The sequence below is a fragment of the Leucoraja erinacea genome, chromosome 5 (genome assembly GCF_028641065.1).
Source record: "Leucoraja erinacea ecotype New England chromosome 5, Leri_hhj_1, whole genome shotgun sequence".
Classification (NCBI taxonomy): Eukaryota; Metazoa; Chordata; class Chondrichthyes; order Rajiformes; family Rajidae; genus Leucoraja; species Leucoraja erinaceus.
In genome coordinates this window covers 13,292,673-13,316,290 of record NC_073381.1, presented here as the reverse complement: position 1 = coordinate 13,316,290, position 23,618 = coordinate 13,292,673, and the positions used below count along the sequence as shown (strand labels likewise).

The 23,618-nt window shown below is 45.2% G+C and overlaps 1 protein-coding gene across 1 annotated transcript in view; it reads right to left on the bottom strand.

The window, feature by feature from the left end:
* LOC129696864 (protein eyes shut homolog) overlaps nt 1-23,618 on the bottom strand; it is a 230,041-nt gene that overhangs the window by 180,092 nt on the left and 26,331 nt on the right. Inside the window, exons 4-5 of the mRNA XM_055634937.1 lie at nt 22,912-23,008; nt 19,430-19,537 (exon numbers count right to left, since the gene is read on the bottom strand). Coding sequence (XP_055490912.1) covers nt 19,430-19,537; nt 22,912-23,008 — 205 coding nt within the window. The remainder of the gene's footprint in view (nt 1-19,429; nt 19,538-22,911; nt 23,009-23,618) is intronic.

Genomic DNA, 23,618 nt, shown 5'->3' with positions numbered 1-23,618 from the left:
ACCAAATAAAGGTCACTTGTCCAAAGAAATTGTGACTCGTGCCAATCTGGAATTTGAAGCCAGGCTTTAAGTTCATGTACAGGTTGCAAATCACTACTAATTGCGGGGATTCTTGGGAATTACAAAAGAGGTACCATGTCAAATCTTCCCCAAGAGTGCAGTCCAGCGCGCAAGAGGTATAGCAGCTGAAAGTCACACACCATCAGGTTCAATGATTCAAGTTCAGGAACCGCTACTTTCCTACGATCATTAAGCTCTTGAATCTACCACACAACCTCACAGCAGAACATTACAACCTTCTCTTGCACTACCAAAGGATTTGTTTTCTAAATGCTTATGTTTTACAAAATACGTTGCCCCCCTCACCATCTCATAGGAGTTGTGTAATTTATGTGCAATTAATATTTTGGGGCGTTGTTTGTGCTATGTGCCTGTGATGCTCTGGAAGCTAGATGCATCTTTGCATCTGCACCTCACCAAACATGTGCAAGTGACAATAAACTTGATAACTTGACCATGGCGCATTGGCACCCAAACCATTCATACTGAAATGAATGTCTAAAGGAGGGTCTCAACCTGAAATGCCACCTACCCATGTTCTCCAGTGATGCTGCTTGACATGCTGAGTTATCCAGCAAAGTGTGTAAACCATTATCTGCAGTTTCTTGTTTCTATATTGAAAATGCCTTGTCTACAAAGTGGCTAAAAGTATGGGCTTAGCAAGGTGGAAGGACTCAGTTATTCAAGGATGTGATTGAAGTATCCTTGAAGAGGTTCAACATACCCATTGGTTGAAACATCTGTCCCACAATCATTGGAAGTGGAGATGAAGCACTTGCCAATCTTGCATGTGGCAGAAGGAAACCATCACCTCAAGAGAATCTGCCCGTCTTGTCGGTGAACTAGTAATTCCTGAACTAGTGCAGAAACCTCCTGAACCCCATCTGCAGGTTGATAGTAGTGCCCCTTTCCCACTAGGATACCTAAACAGAAACCTCTGGAGACTTTGCGCCCCACCCAAGGTTTCTGTGCAGTTCCCGGAGGTTGCAGGTGGTTGCCGGAGGTTGCAGGTAGTGGCAGCAGGTAGGGAGACTGACAAAAACCTCTGGGAACCTCCGGGAACCACACGGAAACCTTGGGTGGGGCGCAAAGCCTCCAGAGGTTTCCGTTCAGGTTTCCTAAGTGGGCCAGGGGCTTTAGCTGCCATCTTAACCATATAACCATATAACAATTACAGCACGGAAACAGGCCATCTCGGCCCTACAAGTCCGTGCCGAACAACTTTTTTCCCTTAGTCCCACCTGCCTGCACTCATACCATAACCCTCCATTTTCTTATCATCCATATGCCTATCCAATTTATTTTTAAATGATACCAACGAACCTGCCGCCACCACTTCCACTGGAAGCTCATTCCACACCGCTACCACTCTCTGAGTAAAGAAGTTCCCCCTCATGCTACCCCTAAACATCTGTCCCTTAATTCTGAATCTTCGCAAAGGTAAAGAAAGAATGGCCCAAATTGTCCAACAACCATGGCATTCCTTAACTGGCAGGCATCTGTTCAACAAGTCTCCAGCCAATTCTCCCAATACCAGTAATGGAATGATCAACCCAACTCTGCATGGGTACTAAACAAGCATTAGATTTGCACAAGTGCATTGCTTCACATGTGTGCACAGCTTGCTTCATGTGTTAATCGCCATTGTAGGAAGAGATCCCCCTGCACAGACTAACCCTGCACACACGACCTGACACATTGTACTCAGACTCACTCATTCTATTACAGGAGTACATCAATGGAAAACAAACCTGAGAATCAGAATCATACAGCCATTCAGCATGGGAACTGGCTTTTCCGCCCACCAAGTCTGTGCCGACCATTCATTTGCACAAAAGCCATTTATTTTATTCTCTCCAGCGATCCGATCAAATTCTCCAGGTTCTACCACTCTCGTAGACACACAATTTACAGAGGCCAATTAACCTACCAACCCACAGGTCTTTGGGATGTGGGAGGAAACTGAAGCACCAGGTGGACACTTACGTGGTCTCAGAGAGAACATGCAAACTCCATGCAAACAGTTCCGTATGTCAGGATTAAGCCAGAGTCACTGGAGCTATGAGGCAGTGGCACTACCAGTTGTGCCATGTGCCACTGAAAACGACGTCCAAGTTTCAAAAAGACTCCCATTGCTTGTTTATATTATTTGCAGCCTCAATAAACACAGAATGCTCCTCCCTTTCCTCTTCATAAAATATTTTTGTATTTCACCCAGCTCACTGATCATCTGATGGCTTTTTCCCCCTTCTATTCCTTTGTATTCTTGTGGCGTTTCTCCACTGTGAATGTAGCTAAGAATTTCACTGTGCCTAGTCACATGTGACAATAAAGTATTTCCTATTCCATCAGACAAAAAGCTGTGGTTCCCAGTTTGCTCAAAGGCATTTATCACTGTTGATTCACAACCATCAGCATCAGAGAAGGGTTCAGTCAAGCCTAAAGCTTTGTAAGGAATTCTGTGGTTTTTGCTGGATTGTTATCTCTTGCCTGGAGTCCAATATTTGTCAAAACAGCCACAGTGAGTGCTCAAGGGGAAAAAATGCTCCTCACGTTTTGATATTGCTTTACTCAGCTGGCTGGCCGATCAAAGAGCATTGCCTGGTGAGAGAGTGGAGACAAACCGGGTTCATTCCCCGATCGCACTGAATGAAGAGGAATTTCCAGTGCAGGAACAGTTCATGTTGTATGTTTGTTCTTTAGATTTCCACTCCAGCCTCCTCCCTTCCTGCCTCATTCCATCCTATCCGCTGTGTTAAGTTGCTAGTTCAATGGCTGAACAGGGTTCAGGTGCCAGGGGATCTCTTGCTGGAAAGTGGCGAGTGTGTAAGTAAATAAAAATGGCCACTGTGTAAGCAAATAAAATGGCTCCAGTCTCACTCTATAGTTGAGTAGCTGACTTTTCATCCAATCCCACCTCACAGGTGAAATTACTGTTGGAAAGCTCAGTGCCCATTCCTATACCAGCCGCACCTCATAATATCTGAAAAGAGGTATATCTTTGCAGAACAAAGGGTCTTGCCAGGTTCAGTGGGAGTCTGCCTGTTGTTGCACCAGAGACCACAATGGCAAGTTAATAGTGACAATCTGGTAGGCCACCCTCAACCTCTGAACATAACTCCACATACAACCTACGTTGGTATCTGTTGGTAGCCTCTGTCCATAGGTACACTACCTCCATCACAATCAGTGATGCACAACTTTGTAAAGAACGCAATGCTTATAGCTGATTCTCAAGTTGCGAGTTGACACAAGAGGTAACCCGAGTTAAAACTCGTGGTAATAACGTACGATTAACGCAGGGAATTCGTGGACGCAACTTAGAGATTCGTGGCGCTAACGGCAGGTACTCGTGAAACTTGTCGACTCTTGCAAAAAAATCAAACATGTTTGAAATTTTCCACGAGTCAATTTTACTCTTGTAGTTAAGAATTGAAACATTTTAACTCGTTGTAATAACGTAGTGGCCCATGCGTTTACCTTAGTGTATCGTGAGTCTACCGTGGGAACTCTTTAACTCAGCGGGCAGGCAGCAGCAGATTGTGGATCCCTTCAGTTTCCCAGCGACAATCACTTGCCATAACACGAGAGAGATCAAGCACTGTTGTAGGTCTCCTTTGCACGTTGGTGTTTCTGTTTTTCTCCACTCATTGTTGGCCCTATCTATCACCACCCCCACCTACACCCCTCTGCTTCCCGGCCATGTGTGTGACCCCTTCCCTCCCCTCTCCAGCTCCCCGCCCATTGCACCGGGCGCGGGGGCTTTGCACTGTCTTCACGTCGGCGATGCCAGCAGGTCAGTGCCAGTCGCCGCGGGGCAGTTGCTCCCTTCAGTTTCCCAGGGGGTCGGGATGGGGCTGGAGTTGGGAAGGAAAGGTGGTGGTGGGGGGGGTTAGGCGAGCAGGAGAGTGGGGTTGTTTGCAGTTGCAGAGGGAGGGGGCAAGGGCGGTAGGAGACCTACAACAGTGCATGATCTCTCTCGCGTTATGGCAGGTGATTGTCGCCTGCCCGCTGTCCCTGACGCTAAAGCCTTGGGATCGTTGCCCTTCGTGTTGGCGTGGAGGGGGAGGGGGGTATTGTGCTGTTTGATCACCCCCTACTATCCCAGGGACAGGGAGACACAGCGGCTTTTGAGACTGGTGGGCAATCACTTCCAAAGTGTCTGCCCACACAGTCAGTACACCTACCCTACACTTGTCTCCCGCACTAAGATAATCCCGCAGAGAATGACCCCAGCCTAACCCAAGAGCCATGTTATCACCCCAGACAGATTAATTACGCCCCCCCCCCCCCCCCCCCCCCCCCCCCCCCCCCCCCAACCTCTCTCCATCTCAACTCACGCCTGGGCACCGAAGCAACTCAGGAGGCGAACCCTGAGCTCCGTCTCACAACAATCTGATGTGCACATCTGTCCACATTCAAAGATTTAATCTCCTGTCACCCCGCAGTGTGTAGACATGGCAGTAAATTCAATTAAAACATATCAAACCTGTGTGTTTCAAACAAATCATAAGTATAACTGTTCTGGCACTGGATGGTGCGTATTTTCCCTTTGAAGGTCACATCAATAGATGCGGCCGCGCTGAATTATATCTTTAAAACAAAGCCACAGGATGGAGAGGTCTTGCTTATTAAAACATAACACTGTTGCTTATTAAAACAAACCTTCAATCAGGATTGGCTCAAGAGTAACTCGGGAGACGAACATGGAATATCGCAGAAATGACAAGTAAACGGCAAACTTGTCATACCCGTGGGAACTCGGTTAAACTCTTGATCATACACTTGCAATCTCGTACACAACATCGAGTCTTTCACTCGGGGTACCTCTTGTCTCAACTTGCAACGCGAGAACCAGTCTTTACTGTAAAGAATCCTAGGCAGAGAAGTCATGCAAGTTGTGCAAATTTCCCGATCAATTGAAAATGAAAACAAAGGACTTCAGATACCGTAAAAAAAAATCTTTTCACAAATACACAGTAAGGAGGTACATTCTGAGAAAGGTTTTCAACAATAACCCTTGTTTCTCTTTCTACAGACGCTGTCAAACAAACCAAGTGCTTCCAGCATTTAGAAGCAAGGAACTACAGTTGCTGGTTAATACACTAATGGACACACGCCGCTAGAATTACTCAACAGGTTAGGGAACATTCCTGGAGAACATTTCAAGTTAAGACTATCCTTTCAGATTCAGATGTGACATCTTGGGTTGAAATGAAGAAGGATCAGAGGGAAGGAATGTCTCAACTGGAAATGTCACCAATCTATGTTCCCCAGGGATGGGGCCTGACCTATTGAGTTACTCCAACACTATGTATCCTTTTGAATTTCCAGTGTTTTCTGTTTTTACCCCCAATTCTCCAATTGCCCCCAGCTTCCTGCTCAAGAAAAAGATCACCCTTCAGTGTGTATGTCTACATATAAAACAAACAAAATCGAACACCTGGCATCTGGAACCCAGCCAAGAAATGCCTCAAAGCTGATGAAGGGACGAGTTAAAAATTTGCTGAAATAATTGCTCCAAAGAAAAATAAATCACTCTTTTATATGTTTATTTAAAAGAGTAATTTAGCAATAAGCAGTAGTTTAATTTTCTTCTTGATTAGATTTCTGTTACGGTTTGGGAAAACAAAATGATTAGTATTTATCCATCTAAATCTCCTCAAAATGTGTGTTAAAATCCAGCTGCATGCAGGAGTCATGCAGTGGAGCATCGGGCATCAGGCACAGACTGCTGTGTTAATCTTACTACTTTCAACAACAAACACAAAAGACATTTGAGCAGTTATGTCTGTGGGGCAGAGTGAATGTAGTGGAGACAACAGACTGGTAAAGAGCTACAGCTGGAAGCAAAAGGCACAAAGCTAATGAAGAGATTTGGAAACTGTGAGAGAAGTGGAAGATCGCCCAGGATTTTGTAACTGGACTGATTAACTACAGCTAGTTATATTTTTATGTTATTATACCCGAGGTATACTCATGCTGACTGCTCTTCAAAAGTTGATTCCATGACCTGACGCAAGTAATTTATTCCATGGCCTGTCGATGCCCACAACTACCGGACATTTAAAGGGGAAATTTTAAGAGTACAGAATCTTTATGTTCCTGCTCGGTTGAAAGGAAACAGTAAAAAGTGGAAAGAGCCCTGGTTTTCAAGGGATATTGGACATCTTGTTCGGAAAAAGAGGGAGATCGACAATAATTATAGGCAGCATGAAGTAAATGAGGTGCTTGAGGGGTATAAGGAATGTAAAAAGAATCTTAAGAAAGAAATTAGAAAAGCTAAAAGAAGATATGAGGTTGCTTTGGCAAGTAAGGTGAAAGTCAATCCAAAGGGTTTCTACAGCTATATTAATAGCAAAAGGATAACGAGGGATAAAATTGGTCCATTGGAGAGACAGAGTGGACAGCTATCTGCAGAGCCAAAAGAGATGGGGGAGATATTGAACATTTTTTTTTCTTCGGTATTCACTAAGGAGAAGGATATTGAATTATGTGAGGTAAGGGAAACTAGTAGAGAAGCTATGGATACTATGAGGTTCAATGTAAAAGAAGTACTGACACTTTTGAAAAATATAAAAAGTGGATAAGTCTCCAGGTCCTGACAGGATATTCCCTAGGACATTGAGGGAAGTTAGTGTAGAAATAGCCGGGGCTATGACAGAAATATTTCAAATGTCATTAGAAACGGGAATAGTCCCCGAGGATTGGCGTACTGCGCATGTTGTTCCATTGTTTAAAAAGGGTTCTAAGAGTAAACCTAGCAATTATAGACCTGTTAGTTTGACTTCAGTGGTGGGCAAATTAATGGAAAAGATACTTAGAGACAATATATATAAGCATCTAGATAAACAGGGTCTGATTAGGAACAGTCAACATGGATTTGTGCCTGGAAGGTCATGTTTGACTAATCTTCTTCAATTTTTTGAAGAGGTTACTAGGGAAATTGACAAGGGTAAAGCAGTGGATGTTGTCTATATGGACTTTAGTAAGGCCTTTGACAAGGTTCCTCATGGAAGGTTGGTTAAGAAGGTTCAACTGTTGGGTATAAATGCAGGAATAGCAAGATGGATACCGGCTCTCCACAGGGCTGCGTACTGAGCCCCCTGCTCTACACCATCTACACACATGACTGCACCCCCGCCCACCACAGCAACACCATTGTCAAATTTGCGGATGACACTACAGTGGTGGGACTCATCTCCGGGGGGGACGAGTACGCCTACCGGGATGAGGTGGAGCAGCTGACATTGTGGTGCGAAGAAAATAACCTGCTCCTCAACACCTCAAAGACAAAGGAAGTAATAATAGACCAGGAAAAACAAAACGGACATGGTACCACTGACTATCAGAGGGGACTGTGTAGAGAGGGTGGCGGATTTCCGCTTCCTGGGAATCCATATTGAGGAGGACCTGACGTGGAGCGTGAACACCACTGCGCTGCTGAAAAAGGTCCAGCAGAGACTGCACTTCCTGAGGGTGCTCAGGAAGAACAACATCACTCAGAGACTGCTGCTGTCCTTTTATCGGTGCTCCATTGAGAGCATACTAACATACTGTGTATGCGTGTGGTACACCAGCTGCACAGCGGCTCAGAGGAAAGCGCTCCAGAGGGCCATTGACAACGCCCAGAGGATTGTCGGCTGCCCTCTCCTTACCTTGGAGGGCTTACACAGTTCCCGCTGCACCAAAAAAACCCAGAATATCATAAAGGACATTTCCCACCCCGGACACTCCCTGTTTGAACTGTTGCCGTCAAGCAGACGGTACAGATCTACAAGGACAAGGACAAATAGACTAAAAAACAGTTTTTACCCCACTGCTATAAAAGCACTAAATGTAGCCGCCAAGCAACGCAGGGGCGATACAGACTAAGGGACTGTGGTAACTGTGAAATCGACAGAAGGATGGAGGGTTGGGTGTATATGCGTGCTTTGTCCATGATATTTATTTAGTTGTTTATCTTTAATATTTTACCTTGTATGTATCGTTAGCTTTAGAAATGTTGAATGCTGTACTGACTGGCTGACATTTTAAATTTCGTTGTACATGGTCCATGTTACAATGACAATAAAGAAACTATTCTATTCTATTCTATTCTAACAGTGGCTGAATGGGAGAAGCCAGAGGGTAATGGTGGATGGCTGTTTATCGGGTTGGAGGCAGGTGACTAGTGGGGTGCCTCGGGGATCTGTGTTGGGTCCTTTGTTGTTTGTCATGTACATCAATGATCTGGATGAAGGCGTGGTAAATTGGATTAGTAAGTATGCAGATGATACCTAGATAGGGGGTGTTGTGGATAATGAAGAGGATTTCCAAAGTCTACAGAGTGATTTAGGCCATTTGGAAAAATGGGCTGAAAGATGGCAGATGGAGTTTAATGCTGTTAAATGTGAGGTGCTACACCTTGGCAGGACAAATCAAAATAGGACGTACATGGTAAATGGTAGGGAATTGAAGAATACAGTTGAACAGAGGGATCTGGGTATAACCGTGCATAGTTCCTTGAAGGTGGAATCTCATATAGATAGGGTGGTAAAGAAAGCTTTTGGTATGCTAGCCTTTATAAATCAGAGCATTGAGTATAGAAGCTGGGATGTAATGTTAAAATTGTACAAGGCATTGGTGAGACCAAATCTGGAGTATGGGGTACAATTTTGGTCGCCAAATTATAGGAAGGATGTCAACAAAATAGAGAGAGTACAGAGGAGATTTACTAGAATGTTGCCTGGGTTTCAACAACTAAGTTACAGAGATAGGTTGAATAAGTTAGGTCTTTATTCTCTGGAGCGCAGAAGGTTAAGGGGGGACCTGATAGAGGTCTTTAAAATGATGAGAGGGATAGACAGTTGATGTGGACAAGCTTTTCCCTTTGAGAATAGGGAAGATTCAAACAAGAGGACATGACTTCAGAATTAAGGGACAGAAGTTTAGGGGTAATATGAGGGGGAACTTCTTTACGCAGAGAGTGGTGGCGGTGTGGAATGAGCTCCCAGTGGAAGTGGTGGAGGCAGGTTCATTGGTATCATTTAAAAATAAATTGGATAGGCATATGGATGAGAAGGGAATGGAGGGTTATGGTACGAGTGCAGGCAGGTGGGACTAAGGGGAAAAAAATTTGTTCGGCATGGACTTGTAGGGCCGAGATGGCCTGTTTCCGTGCTGTAATTGTTATATGGTTATATGGTTATAAGTTAGAGGAAATCACTGGAGAACATTTGATTAAGAAGCACAGACATTGTGGGTACAGACATGGTGGGCCAAACGTCCTGTACAAGTAGACTAATTCAGCTACTCTGTCGTTCTATTTAATCTTGGCTGACCTGTACCACAAATCCATTCACATGCAGTCACACTGCACGTATTCAGACCATTTGGCTGCTGAGACCATTCTGACCATAGACCACCCATTTACATTCATCCCATTTCATTCTCTGCATACTCCCATCAACTCTCTCCAGGTGCGCGCCACACACACGGTAATTAACAATGAGCAATTAATCTACCAACCCTCGTCTTTTTGGGGTGTGGGAGAAAACCAGAGCACTGGGTCAAAAAAAAAAATCACAGGGCCAACATGAACTCTAGTCACCAGAGGTGAGGCAGTGGGTCTACCAGCTGTGTCATTGCATGTGTAGGAATGAACAACAGATGCTGGTTTATAATCAAAGGTAGACACAAAATGCTGGAGTAACTCAGCGGGATAGGCAGCATCTCTGGACAGAAGGAATGGGTGATGTTTCGTGTCGAGACCCTTCTTCAGACTGACTGTCCTTCACTCCATGTTTTGTTGTAGCCTTAACCTACAAAATACATCAATCTGCATCTTGAGGTCAAACCAATCCAGTATCAAACTTTTTGTAGAGGCAAAGAGTTCCAGATTTGAATAAATAACCATATAAACCATATAACATAGAACCATATAACAATTACAGCACGGAAACAGGCCATCTCGGCCCTACAAGTCCATGCCGAACACATAATAACCCCCCATTCCTCTCATAAACAAGCCGTCTGGAATATCACTTCCACAGCAGTGGTAGTTTAGTTTGCAGAGGATTTGTCGATTCCTTTGATCAGGTTTGAATTGGTGTTTGCATTTCGGCAGCATCTTTACAGATCAGCAAACCAACAAAGCTACATCACCAGGCCTGTGGGAAAGATTAAACTCTATGCCATTTTATCTTTGCCCAGTGGCCCAGCCCGAGGGTGGAACGGCACTCCCGTCGGAGTGGCCCAGCCCGAGGGTGGAACGGCACTCCCGTCGGAGTGGCCCAGCCCGAGGGTGGAACGGCACTCCCGCTGGAGTGGCCCAGCCCGAGGGAGGAACGGCACTCCCGCTGGCTGGAGTGGCCCAGCCTGAGGGTGGAACGGCACTCCCGCTGGAGTGGCCCAGCCCGAGGGAGGAACGGCACTCCCGTCGGAGTGGCCCAGCCCGAGGGAGGAACGGTACTCACGTGAGGACGATCCGGTCTGGTGGCTGGGACGACGTTCTGGCGGCGGGTCCAGAGTCCTGGGGTTCAGCCGCGGGCCGGCGGCTGCGTGTGCTGGACTGGAGGTGCGGCGGCTTCGACTACCCCGGGCCGCAGTGTTTGAACCGGCCCGTTCACGGGGTTCGGTGAGCTGCGGGACTGTTTGTACCATCGCCCGGTGGGGAATCGCCTCAGCGCAGAGGGAGAAGAGGGAAGAGACTGCAGCCCTAAGATTTTTGCCTCCACCACAGTGAGGAGGTGTTTGGAGGACTCACTGTGGTGGATGTTAATTTGTGTTTATTGTTGTTTATTATTGTATGTATGACTGCAGGCACGAAATTTCGTTCAGACCGTAAGGTCTGAATGACAATAAAGGAAATTCAATTCAATTCAATCAATTCTTTGTACTAAACCACTATGTTATACTAATGGCGTGGCTTTAAGAGCAGGTAGTGGATGACACATGAAAGAAATGTCAAAGTGCAGAGCAGAGTGATATGGCATCAAAACAGGCCCTTCTGCCCATGCATCTCTGCCATTCATGCCTGTATTCATTCCATAACCTTCTCTGCCCTGTTCATTCAAATACCCACTCAGATGCCTCTTAAATGTTGTTTCTGCCTCAACCACTTCTTCTGGCTACTCATTTTACATATAAACTACTATCTGTGTAAAATGTTTGCCCCTCAGATACAGAGATACAGCAGAGAAACAGGCCCTTCAGCCCACCAAGTCCCCGTTGACCACCGATCACACCTTACACTAACACTTCCTGCACACAGGGGTCAATTTACAATTCTTACCGAACATTGTGATCAGAGTTTAAGGATGTGCCATACATTTCTAAAATAAGAATTAAATTGCATTGATGAGGTGATTGAAATCCACAGTCCATTTGGCAGTAGTCTTATCTTTGAATCAGAAGATAAGAACCTCACTCTAAAGACTTGAACACAAATCAAGGCCGATACTGCAAAACAGTCATGAGGAAGTGTAGTACTGTTGGTGCTGCTGAATTTGGAGGAGTTATTAAACCAAATCCTAACCTACCTTCTCCAGCAGATGAGCTCGCAATTATCCTGCCCAATATTTATGTATTACCAAACACTTACATCCAATAACATAGACATTTATTTCAAACCAGTTTGTGAAACCTAGCTTTTTACTATATCGGCTTTTATACTTCTGGTAGTTTTAAAAGTAATTATGTTCCAGAAATCTTTCAATGGCTATGGAGTCCTCTCTGCAGCCCCGAGGTTGTGTGCTAACTTAATGACGATTGCTGATGTTCATAAGGGCTGAAGAAGGGTCTCGACCCAAAACGTCACCCATTCTTTCTCTCCAGGGATGCTGCCTGTCCCGCTGAGTCACTTCAGCTTTTTATGTCTATCTTCATAAGGGCAATGTTCAATTAACTGTTGCCAAGGCTTTGGGAATGCACATATTTAAAGCCAATGTATATAGATGATAAATCACATCGGTGGTCCCTCCCTTCACCACCTCCAGTTTAAATTCCAGTTGGAATATTTTGGAGGACCATGAACCAAGAACCAAGAACCAGACAGGAAATAAAATATTGGGACAATATAAAACATGATTGTTGTTTTGTCATCTTCGTCAAACTCTTTCAATAATAATTTGTCATATTGGAGGGGCAGCCATAGGCAGGAGTGTGAGCTCGAGGTGGGGATCCTGTGATAAGACCTTTGGGAATGTACTCAGCCGGAGCAGTGTTTCTTTCATCTGGCATGGTCAGGCAAACCATTGGAAAGATGGATGTAGAGACAGGTAATAGCAAAAGTCAAACAAATGAACAAGAAAACCCACACTCAAGCAAGTCAAAGGCAGTCTATTGCAATCAAAGTAAATCTACTCTGGGAGCTTTGATTACACTATGCAATTTTATCATTGTCCATTTTTATTAATGTCTCAATGATTTGAAATGCATCTGATTGAAAGTTAACTTGGAAACCACGTGATTTCATTTAACTTTCTTAGCCTATAATTTGAGGTTTTAGGTACATGATGCATTTTCTATCTGGTTCAACACATAACATAAATAGGTTGCATTAATCTTGAGGAATAAGAAGCAAGAAGCAGATACCACCTGGACTGAAATGGTTCTCTTCAAATGGTACAAAGTTTGGAGGAAATAGCAGCGTAGCCTTGCCTCTTTACTGGGAAGGGTTTATGTAGAACCTTCACAAAGATGTCCCAGTAGATCAATCAGCCCCCCAAGCCCACTCCACAATTCATTGATCCCAATTAACTTCAAAATAAAAATCCATCACAACAGGTTTGCACGTTTCCGGCCTAAATAATGTTTTGACAGTTTAAATTTCCAGCACTCTCAGTGTGAAGAAAATCGTCACTTAATATCCAGCTCCAACCATCAACCTCTCTGGCAGAGTAATCGAGCTGCTGCCTCACAGCGTCAGAGACTCAGGTTCGATCCTGACTGTGGGTGCTGTCAGTACGAAGTTTGTACGTTTTCCCCATAATTTTGTGGGTTTCCACAGGGTACTCCGGTTTGATCCCACACTCCAAAGACGTACAGGTCTGTAGGTTAATTGCTTCTGTAAATTGTAAAATTGTCCTTAGTGTGTAGGAAAGTGCTAATGTATGGGGCAATCATTAGTTGCGTGGGCTGAAGGGCCTATTTCCACTCCCTCAAGTTTAAGAGTAAAGTCCTCCAATCAGGTTGCATACCCCAATTCGTCTTTTCATTAATCCAATTATTTAATCTGAAAGAATAAACTAATTTAGGTGACTTTAAAATATTATTGCTCTTCTCTTACACCCTTGAGAAAGCTGTCATCTTATGTTAACCCTCCTTGAATAATTTTGTTGAATCCACATTATTCTCCCTCTCAGACATTTATACCTAACTGAAGGTACAGAACGGAACAGTTTGGAGCTCCAGATTTGATCCAAGCACGGTTTGAGCTGCTGGAACACGAGTTCTACCAATCTGTGATCCAACCCTCTTGTGATTAAAGGAAACATCCCATTAGATGTTTTCATTGTTAGTTGTACCTGCACACTACTATGCAATGATTTCTGGATCTGGACCTCAAATCTGCCATTACCCCAGCTGTATTACACCCATCTGTGCAATTAGTTCCAGTTAGAAAATAAGGCACCAGGGTGAACATAGCACAACCCTCGTGAAATTCTGTAGTAGGGTTTCAGTACCTTGCTGAAGTTCATACAATAATGAATTGTGCATGGTATAGTAGTGTTGTGATTAACTTGCTTAAATGACATCAAGAGGTCTGATCTAATAATGCAGTGAAATGTGCTCAAATTCATCAGAGCAGTGGGTGAACTGAAATGTAGGTAATTATGTTATTTCTGCAATAAACTTGTCAGTAAAGATAACCATGATACTCTCAAATTGTTGTAAAATGCATATGGTTCACTAGTGTATTTCATGGAAGGACATGCACTGACCTTACTTGGTTCAACTTACAGTATATGCAACTCCGAATTAAAAAGAAAAATCATAACTCTGAACTGTCTTCTAAACTCGTGACTGTTGCGAAAGTCAATCAGCACAAGGGCAATTGGACATGGACAATAAACACTGGCATTGTCAGGACACATAACTCTTATGAAATGAACAAGCAAACTAACCATCCGTCATTTGTGGAGAAGCAAGAATCTGCAGATGCTGGGATCTTGGGTAAAACCTGCCGAATTCCACCACCACTGTGTTTTGCTCTCAAGGGCCTGTCCCACTTGGGCGTCATTTGCGCGACATCATTTACGCGTCACGATGCGCGTGTTGTGATGCGTGCATGCCATGCATTACGCGTGCGTGGTGAGATGTGGTGGCGTAGGCAGTGACGCGCGGTGCCCCAGGATTTTGGGATTCACAAAATCTTTGTGTGCCACCAGCATGATGTGCCAGTGACGCCCAAGTGGGACAGGCCCTTTAGTCATTTGTATCCCCTTTGCTGGTGTAAATGGTTTTTTCCAACACTATGCCTTAATTAGGTAACCTCAGTGTGATTCCAACTCTCAGGAGTGCAGCTCATCTGAGAGAAAGCAATTAAAGGATTATGGACTTTTCAATATCAATGTTAAGGGAAAATTACTAGTAGTGTGCACTAAAACAAAAAGCATACATTTCTCAGACCAGAAGTTAGTTTAATGTACTAATAGCAAAGGAAGATAGTAAATTGTGACCTTAAAAAAAAATAAACAGCAGAAAGCTCAGGACAAAGGAATACATTATGTAAATGGAAGACAGAACTTGCTAAAGAGCTTAGCAGGTCAAAAAAGGTGTGGAGATTAAGTGGAATTCAACAAGTTCATAAAAACGAAATGAACATTAAGAGATTGATAGACAAGGTATACAACATGATGAATTTCTGAGTCGCAAAGGAGAATGCTTTCGCAAGGGCCTATATTTTCATTCTTTGCTTATAATAGATCAATACAAAACAGGTCTCAGCTCTTAAAGCACTCAAGAAATTTAAACTTCAGGCACAGCGCAGAAATAGGCCCTATGGCCCATCTATTCCGCATGACCAGCATTTACCCTCTACACAAGCACTATCCTACACACCAGGGTCAATTTGCAATTACAGGTGCACAACCTTTTATCCGGTGTTCCAGAAACCGAAAAGCTCCGAAAACCGGCCATTTTTTCCAGATGTCGTCTGCGCACCAAAGCTCGCGTTTGGCGCCAAACTTGACCCAAAACGACCCACGGTCAACCCAGGTCTGTACTACTGTAGCGGCTGCCTCCTCCCTGGAGACCGGGAGACGCTTAAACATCTGTAAATCATTGCTTAAATGTTAGTCAGTTAGTTTGGAGGGCTTTTATGTGAAGGGGGGTGAAGGGGTAAACTTTAATTCTTAGTCCCCTACCTGGTCGGAGAGGCGGGGAGCGGTCAATGCCTTACCGGGTCGCCGTGCAGTAAGCTCGGCAGCGCTGTGGCCGTTGGGGCTGCGGGCGGCGCCAGTTGTAGCTCCGACCCCGGCAACTCTACCCCTGGCTGCGAGGCGCTCCAAATCCAGCGCGGCCCGCGGCCGGACGCCCCAGCTCCGCAAATGTCGGGAGTCGGCAGCGTCGCAGCGCTGGGAAACCAGCGGGGAGCGGGCAATGCCTTACCGGGTCGCCGTGCGGCAAGCTCCGGAGCACTGTGGCCGCCGACACACAACATCGCGGAGCGTCGCTGGATTTGGAGCCGCGCAGCCAGGGGTAGAGTTGCCGGGGTTGGAGCTCCAACCGGCGCCGCCCGCGGCCGGACGGAGCCCCCAGCTCCGCGGCTCCAAATCCAGCGACGCTCCGCGATGTTGTGTGTCGGCGGCCACAGCGTTCCGGAGCTTGCCGCACGGCGACCCGGTAAGGCATTGCCCGCTCCCCGCTGGTATCCCAGCGCTGCGACGCCGCCGACTCCCGACATTCCCGGAGCTGGGACGTCCGACCGCGGGCGGTGCTGGATTTGGAGCGCCTCGCAGCCAGGGGTAGAGTTGCCAGGGTCGGAGCTCCAACCGGCGCCGCCCGCGGCCGGACGGAGCCCCCAGCTCCGCGAGGATGGGAGTCGCCGACCAGGTAGGGGACTAAGAATTAAAGTTTCCCCCTTCACCCCGACTCCACCACCACCACATAAAATCCCTCCAAACTAACTGACTAACATTTATGCAATGAGTCTCCCGGTCACCCGGGAGGAGGCAGCAGCTCCAGACTTTTCAAGCCGCCCGCGCTACCTACCTAATCTACGCTAAAAATCTTCCATTCTGAAATCCGAAAATGTCCGAAATCCGACAAGTGTCTGGTCCCAAGGCTTTCGGATAAAAGGTTGTGCACCTGTAGCGTACAAACCGATACACCTTTGGACTGTTGGAGGAAACTGTAGCACCTGGAGAAAACCCACATGGTCACAGGGAGAATGTCCAAACTCCATACAGACAGCAGCCAGGGTCAGGATCGAACGGGTCTCAGACGCTGCAAGACAGCAACTCTACCGTTGTGTCACTGGGCCACACAGTTATCATCCCAAAATGAATGGAATAGGAACCGTGAGAATTTAAGTTAGTACATTGTCAGAACAACCCCCAAGCCTCCACACAGCTGTACACATCTGGCTTAATGGAGGTGAAGGTGAATGGTGGGTAAACAAGCTGAGCCAGGTAGTTGTTCAACTGATAAAAGCTTTTAAAGAAGCCATTGGCAGAGAGTAAAATAGTTTTAAAAAATGGTTTATCCAATTTTGGCCAGATTTTCCAAGCATCAGGCAGCTTTAAAGAGATCAGAAGGGCTGAACTTGGAAGGCAAGCACTGTTACATTAATGCATACATGCCGGAAGAGAAACAGTACGTCGAACAATCCTTGTTCGAGGCGTACCAGGGCCCTACCCGCGACCTCTACCTCCGCTACATCGACAATTGCTTTGGTGCTACCTCCTGCACCCACACAACTGACTGACTTCATTTGCTTCACCACTAACTTCCATCCGGCACTCAAATACACCTGGACCATTCCCGACACTTCACTACCATTCCTTGACCTCACTATCTCATCGCAGGTGATAGACTTCTGACCGACATCCACTATAAACCCACTGACTCCCACGGCTATCTAGACTAGTCTTATTCCCACCCTGCTTCCTGTAAGGACTCCATCACCTACTCCCAATTCCTCCGTCTACGCCGCATCTGCTCCCAGGGTGAGGTGTTCCACACCAGGGCATCGGAAATTTCCTAATTCTTCAGAGAACAGGGGTTCCCCCTCCCCTACTATAGATGAGGCTCGCACCAGGGTCTCTTCCATACCCCGTAACATTGCGCTCTCTCTCCCCATCCCCCCCACTCGCAACAAGGGCAGAGTCCCCCTGGTCCTCGCATTTCACCTCACTAGCCATCAAAAACAACAAATAGTCCTCCGTCAGTTTCGCCACCTCCAACGAGACCCTACCACCCGCCACATCTTCCCATCTCCCCCTTGGTCTGCCTTCCGCAAAGACCACTCCCTCCGTAACTCCCTTTTGAATTCTTCCCTTCACCTCCCGCACCACCCCTTCCCCAGGCACTTTCCCTTGCAACCACAAGAGATGCTACACTTGTCGCTTTACCTCCCCCCTCCACTCCATTCAAGGACCCAAGCAGTCGTTCCAGGTGCAACAGAGGTTCACCTGCATCTCCTCCAACCTCATCTATTGCATCCGCTGCTCTAGATGTCAGCTGATCTACATCGGTGAGACCAAGCGTAGGCTTGACGATCGTTCGCCGAACACCTCCGCTCCGTCCGCATTAACCAACCTGGCCTCCATGTGGCTAAGCACTTCAACTCCCCCTCCCATTCTGTATCCGTCCTCTATACTGGGCCTACTCCACAGCCAGAGTGAGCAACACCGGAAATTGGAGGAACAGCACCTCATATTCTGCTTGGGGAGTCTGCATCCTGGTGGCATGAACATTGAATTCTCACAATTCTGTTAGCCCTTGTTGTCTCCTCCTCTTCCTAGCTCTCCCTCAGCTCTCGGGCTCCTCCTCCTTTTCCCTTTCTTCTCCCCGCCTCCCCCCCAACCGCCATCAGTCTGAAGAAGGGTTTTCGCCCAAAACAGGAAGCAAAGAGTAGGAGTAAACGGGTCCTTTTCACAATGGCAGGCAGTGACTAGTGGGGTACCCCAAGGCTCAGTGCTGGGACTCCAGCTATTTACAATATATATTAATGATCTGGATGAGGGAATTGAAGGCAATATCTCCAAGTTTGCGGATGACACTAAGCTGGGGGGCAGTGTTAGCTGTGAGGAGGATGCTAGGAGACTGCAAGGTGACTTGGATAGGCTGGGTGAGTGGGCAAATGTTTGGCAGATGCAGTATAATGTGGATAAATGTGAGGTTATCCATTTTGGTGGCAAAAAAAAAACGGGAAAGCAGACTATTATCTAAATGGTGGCCGATTGGGAAAGGGGGAGATGAAGCGAGACCTGGGTGTCATGGTACACCAGTCATTGAAGGTAGGCATGCAGGTGCAGCAGGCAGTAAATAAAGCGAATGGTATGTTAGCTTTCATTGCAAAAGGATTTGAGTATAGGAGCAGGGAGGTTCTACTGCAGTTGTACAGGGTCTTGGTGAGACCACACCTGGAGTATTGCATACAGTTTTGGTCTCCAAATCTGAGGAAGGACATTATTGCCATAGAGGGAGTGCAGAGACGGTTCACCAGGCTGATTCCTGGGATATCAGGACTGTCTTATGAAGAAAGACTGGATAGACTTGGTTTATACTCTCTAGAATTTAGGAGATTGAGAGGGGATCTTATAGAAACTTACAAAATTCTTAAGGGGTTGGACAGGCTAGATGCAGCAAGATTGTCCCGATGTTAGGGAAAGTCCAGGACAAGGGGTCACAGCTTAAGGATAAGGGGGAAATCCTTTAAAACCGAGATGAGAATAACTTTTTTCACACAGAGTGGTGAATCTCTGGAACTCTCTGCCACAGAGGGTAGTTGAGGCCAGTTGATTGGCTATATTTAAGAGGGAGTTAGATGTGGCCCTTGTGGCTATGGGGATCAGGGGGTATGGGGAGAAGGCAGGTACGGGAAACTGAGTTGGATGATCAGCCATGATCATATTGAATGGCGGTGCAGGCTCGAAGGGTCGAATGGCCTACTCCTGCACCTAATTTCTATGTTTCTATGTTTCTATTTCCTTCGCTCCATAGATGCTGCTGCACCCACTGAGTTTCTCCAGCGTTTTTGTGTACCAACATTTTACTCAAATCCCAGTAACCAAACCTGCTCTCCACACCTTTAATGCTGGCACTAAAAATACTCTAAATACATAATGTGATGATTCTTCATCCCATTTCATCCAATCGAACACAATGTTATTCAGCTCATGAATAATTCTGTCATACATATTCACTATTTAAAACATACCCATTTTGTAGATCCAGACAAGCAGCGTTATTTTGGCAGGGTCCAGATGAACATTCGTTAATGTTTGTTTCACAATGAGCTCCAGAGAAACCTGGCAAGCAGAGGCATCTAGCAGAGCAGGAGAAGAGAATTAACAGCAAGAAAAGTGCTTACAACCATGTGGTCATTAGAGAGGTTGGCATCAATAGCTAAAAGAAAGGAATAATGATACAAGTAATTAATCTGCATGTCTAACACTTCAAAGGATGGTTGTTAAAATCAAGTCAAACACGCAGTGGCAAATGAACTCTGATTTAGTTGCTAATTCTGTTGGTTTGTGCGTGGAGGTGCAATTCCCATTTCAGAGACTAAAATCTAAGCTGTCACTCCAGGCTGACTGTGAACGAGGTCATATTTCATCAAAGATGCTCATCTGCAGTCCACCCACAAGTAGACATCCTGTGGTATCTTTTCAAAGAACAGGGGAGTTCTCTGAACAGTCCCGGCCTGTATACATCCTTCAACCAATACTGTTAAAACTGATTCTTTCATCATTATATTCAGACTGTGGTCTCCTACTGTGTTGAAATTGATAGCTTTATATCAAACATTATACCAGTAAACGCACTTACAACAGTATTTAATTTGTTGCAAAGTGCTGCTGTAAGCAGGTCGCTGCACTGTTATCAGAGCAAGGAGAGGTGCAAGCTAGGATCGAGGAAGCTGGTGTGGGAGCAGGAGGTGGTTGTGGCAGGAGAGCAGGTCATATTGGCATGTCTAATGCACTTCTTGCAGAGGCACAGATGGTTTTGGGCTTTGTAACCTTGCTTGCAGTCAGACTATCTGCTGATGTCGTTGGTCACCCTACACATGCAGCAGAAGGTTATGCAACCAATAACCTCCCCTCTCTCGCCATTTTCTAACTTTTGTGTCCAACTTGGTTTTCTTTCCTCCTTCCATTCTCCAGCCCAAATTCATGTCCCTTTCATCCTTCCAACTTACTCTCCTCGCTCCTTCTTTATTTCCTCTTCCTCTGGAAATTGACCAACCATCATAGTTCGTGACTAACACAGGTGTGGTTTCCAATCACCTCAGCGTGCTAACCATGCCTTTCCTGTTCATTTGCAGGAGTAATTGGGCTGCTATTACTTCAAGTTAAGCCATTCTGCTCAGATGAATAACCAACCAAAGAACTGGCCAGTTCTTTCACAGGGAAAATAAATTAACCTAATCTGTGGCAGCTTAATATTCCTAAAGCTACAATGTGATATACAGAAGATGAGGCAGTGTTCCTCAGATTTGCATCGGGCCTCATTGTAACAGTACAGGAGGTCACAGATAGATCAGAGTCTGAATAGTATGGGGAATTAACATGGCTGGCAACAGAAAGTTCACAGTTACTCCTGCAGACAGAATGTTGGCGAGCCATTCACTTTGGAGGAGATGACATTGTGAACACTGAATGTAGATTAGTAGTAAATCACTGTTTGGAAGTCTGGATCTGTGGATGGTGTGAAGGGAAGAAGTGAATGGATAGTGTTACATTTCTTGTCATTTCATAGCACAGTGTTGTAAGAGGGGAGTGTTCGATTTGTCAATGAGAAGCAGACTGGAGAGGAGAAAAGAAGGGACAATATGTCTGGCAATTGAATCACGTTGAAGGTGATGGGCATTGTAAGGGATGATGCATTGAATGCAGAGACTGGTGGAGTGGAAGGTCAGGGGCCAGGGTGGAAGGAAGGAAGCCAAGTGGAGTGAAACAAAGACTGGTTCATGCATCCCATAAGATGAGGAAAATGGTGTGGGCCCATGCGAGTTTGCATGGCTACAGCTTAGATCTGGAAAAAAAGAGAATGGAGTTGAAGTGGTTGTTCAATATGTGAACAACTTAAGCTAGTTGCAATAGTGTATTGATGGAGGGGAAGTCATTGGGTTTCTGAACAAGGATGATATGGAGGGGCCTCATCTCATTATGCTGTAGGATGGAAGTGTGAAGAGACTATACATCAATGGTAAAAGATGAACATCAATTGTAAAGAAACAATGGAGGAAGAAACCAGGTGAATTGGGCACTAGTCATGCACAGACAGCGAGGTAAAGAGTGTGAAACAGACTGGACGAAAAGAACATGCAAAAAGCAAAATAAAAACATACGTATTTAAAATAATTTGTATTTAAAATACCAAGAACGATTGATTATGTAGAAAAATGGTATAAAAGAGGCCAAATTGTTCCCTCTGGGCATGAAGATTTCAATTACCACTACATTGAAAATTATCACATTAAAAAAAAATGCTAAAGTCCAATCCTAAATTGTTATGCTGGCCTTAATGGGTAATTACATAGAAACATAGAAAATAGGTGCAGGAGTAGGCCATTCGGCCCTTCGAGCCTGCACCGCCATTCAATATGATCATGGCTGATCATCCAACTCAGTATCCCGTACCTGCCTTCTCTCCATACCCCCTGATCCCCTTGGCCACAAGGGCCACATCTAACTCCCTCTTAAATATAGCCAATGAACTGGCCTCAACTACCCTCTGTGGCAGAGAGTTCCAGAGATTCACCACTCTCTGTGTGAAAAAAGTTCTTCTCATCTCGGTTTTAAAGGATTTCCCCCTTATCCTTAAGCTGTGACCCCTTGTCCTGGACTACCCTAACATCGGGAACAATCTTCCTGCATCTAGCCTGTCCAACCCCATAAGAATTTTGTAAGCTTCTATAAGATCCCCTCTCAATCTCCTAAATTCTAGAGAGTATAAACCAAGTCTATCCAGTCTTTCTTCATAAGACAGTCCTGACATCCCAGGAATCAGTCTGGTGAACCGTCTCTGCACTCCCTCTATGGCAATAATGTCCTTCCTCAGATTTGGAGACCAAAACTGTACGCAATACTCCAGGTGTGGTCTCACCAAGACCCTGTACAACTGCAGTAGAACCTCCCTGCTCCTATACTCAAATCCTTTTGCAATGAAAGCTAATTAATATTCAAATCAAGAAATTCTTAAAAGTAGCTAGAAATTTGAGGGCACAACACTGTTTGTGCAAAGTAGATGACAGGGCAGAGTAAATTGACCAGCAAATTGCAACGATACACAAGTCATGGCACATCTTTTTTTATCCTGGAGTCTGATGTCTAATTTATGCATGTATAATGATGTATGTTAATAATACTTCGCTCCTTCCGCTGCAAACTTCAGTCTGTTTACCATTCAATCAGCAGTTAACTGAAACCTCATGGAAAACTTATTACTTTCCTTATATCATGATCACTGTGGGTAATGTGAGGACCAGATTAAATAGCTATTTAAATATATAGAGGTGGCATGGCTAATAATAAGCTATAATTTATTCTGACAAATCCTATTGCTTTTCCTGCTAACTATGTTTGAGTCCGTTGGTCCACAATTCAAGACATTTATTGTTTCCCCACATATGGCTACCCAGAGATAAGCACTTTCTAAGTAGGCACACAGATATACAACTCCAGTTCTTGAGTTTACCTATAGCCGTTGACCTCATTCAAGCAGGGTCCCCGATTCTGGCAAGGATTGGAGAGACACTCATTTGTGTCAATTTCACAGCGAGCTCCTTCGAAACCTGAAATAGCAAATGAAGCTGTCAAGACTTAATAATCTCCAATACACATTATAAATGTCTTTACCATTGATAACAAAAGTCCCACTGGGCACACTTAATGAAACAAGTAACCCGGATAGACTATGCTTCAAACATCAGGCACCATCCCACTTGGATAATTTCAAACTGAGTCATTCTTTTAAGAAAGGAGATGAATAGATTCAAAATAAGGAAATATCTGGTCACTGACACTTCATGAGAAAGAGACCAAAAATACACAGCCCTTCAAAAATATTTTGCATACTATTGCGGTGCTGCAAGAATTTCATTATTCTATCTGGTACTTACAGTAATAAAACACTCTTGACTCAACATCCCCTCCCTTCCCAGCCAGAGGAAACCTACAAACAGCAGCACAAACACTGCCTGGCTGTTGTAAACCACCGGCAATGTGCAGTAAACTGAAGCCACAGGCAAACGAGCCTCAGCTGGGTCAAATTAGTGGTTATTGGATCAACTCACACATTTGTTGGTAGGGCACCTCGTCAGCCCAACCAACAAATGGAAAGCAGTCCTGACCTATCATCTTCTTCACTGGACACCCTCAGACTATCTTTGATTGGACTTTACT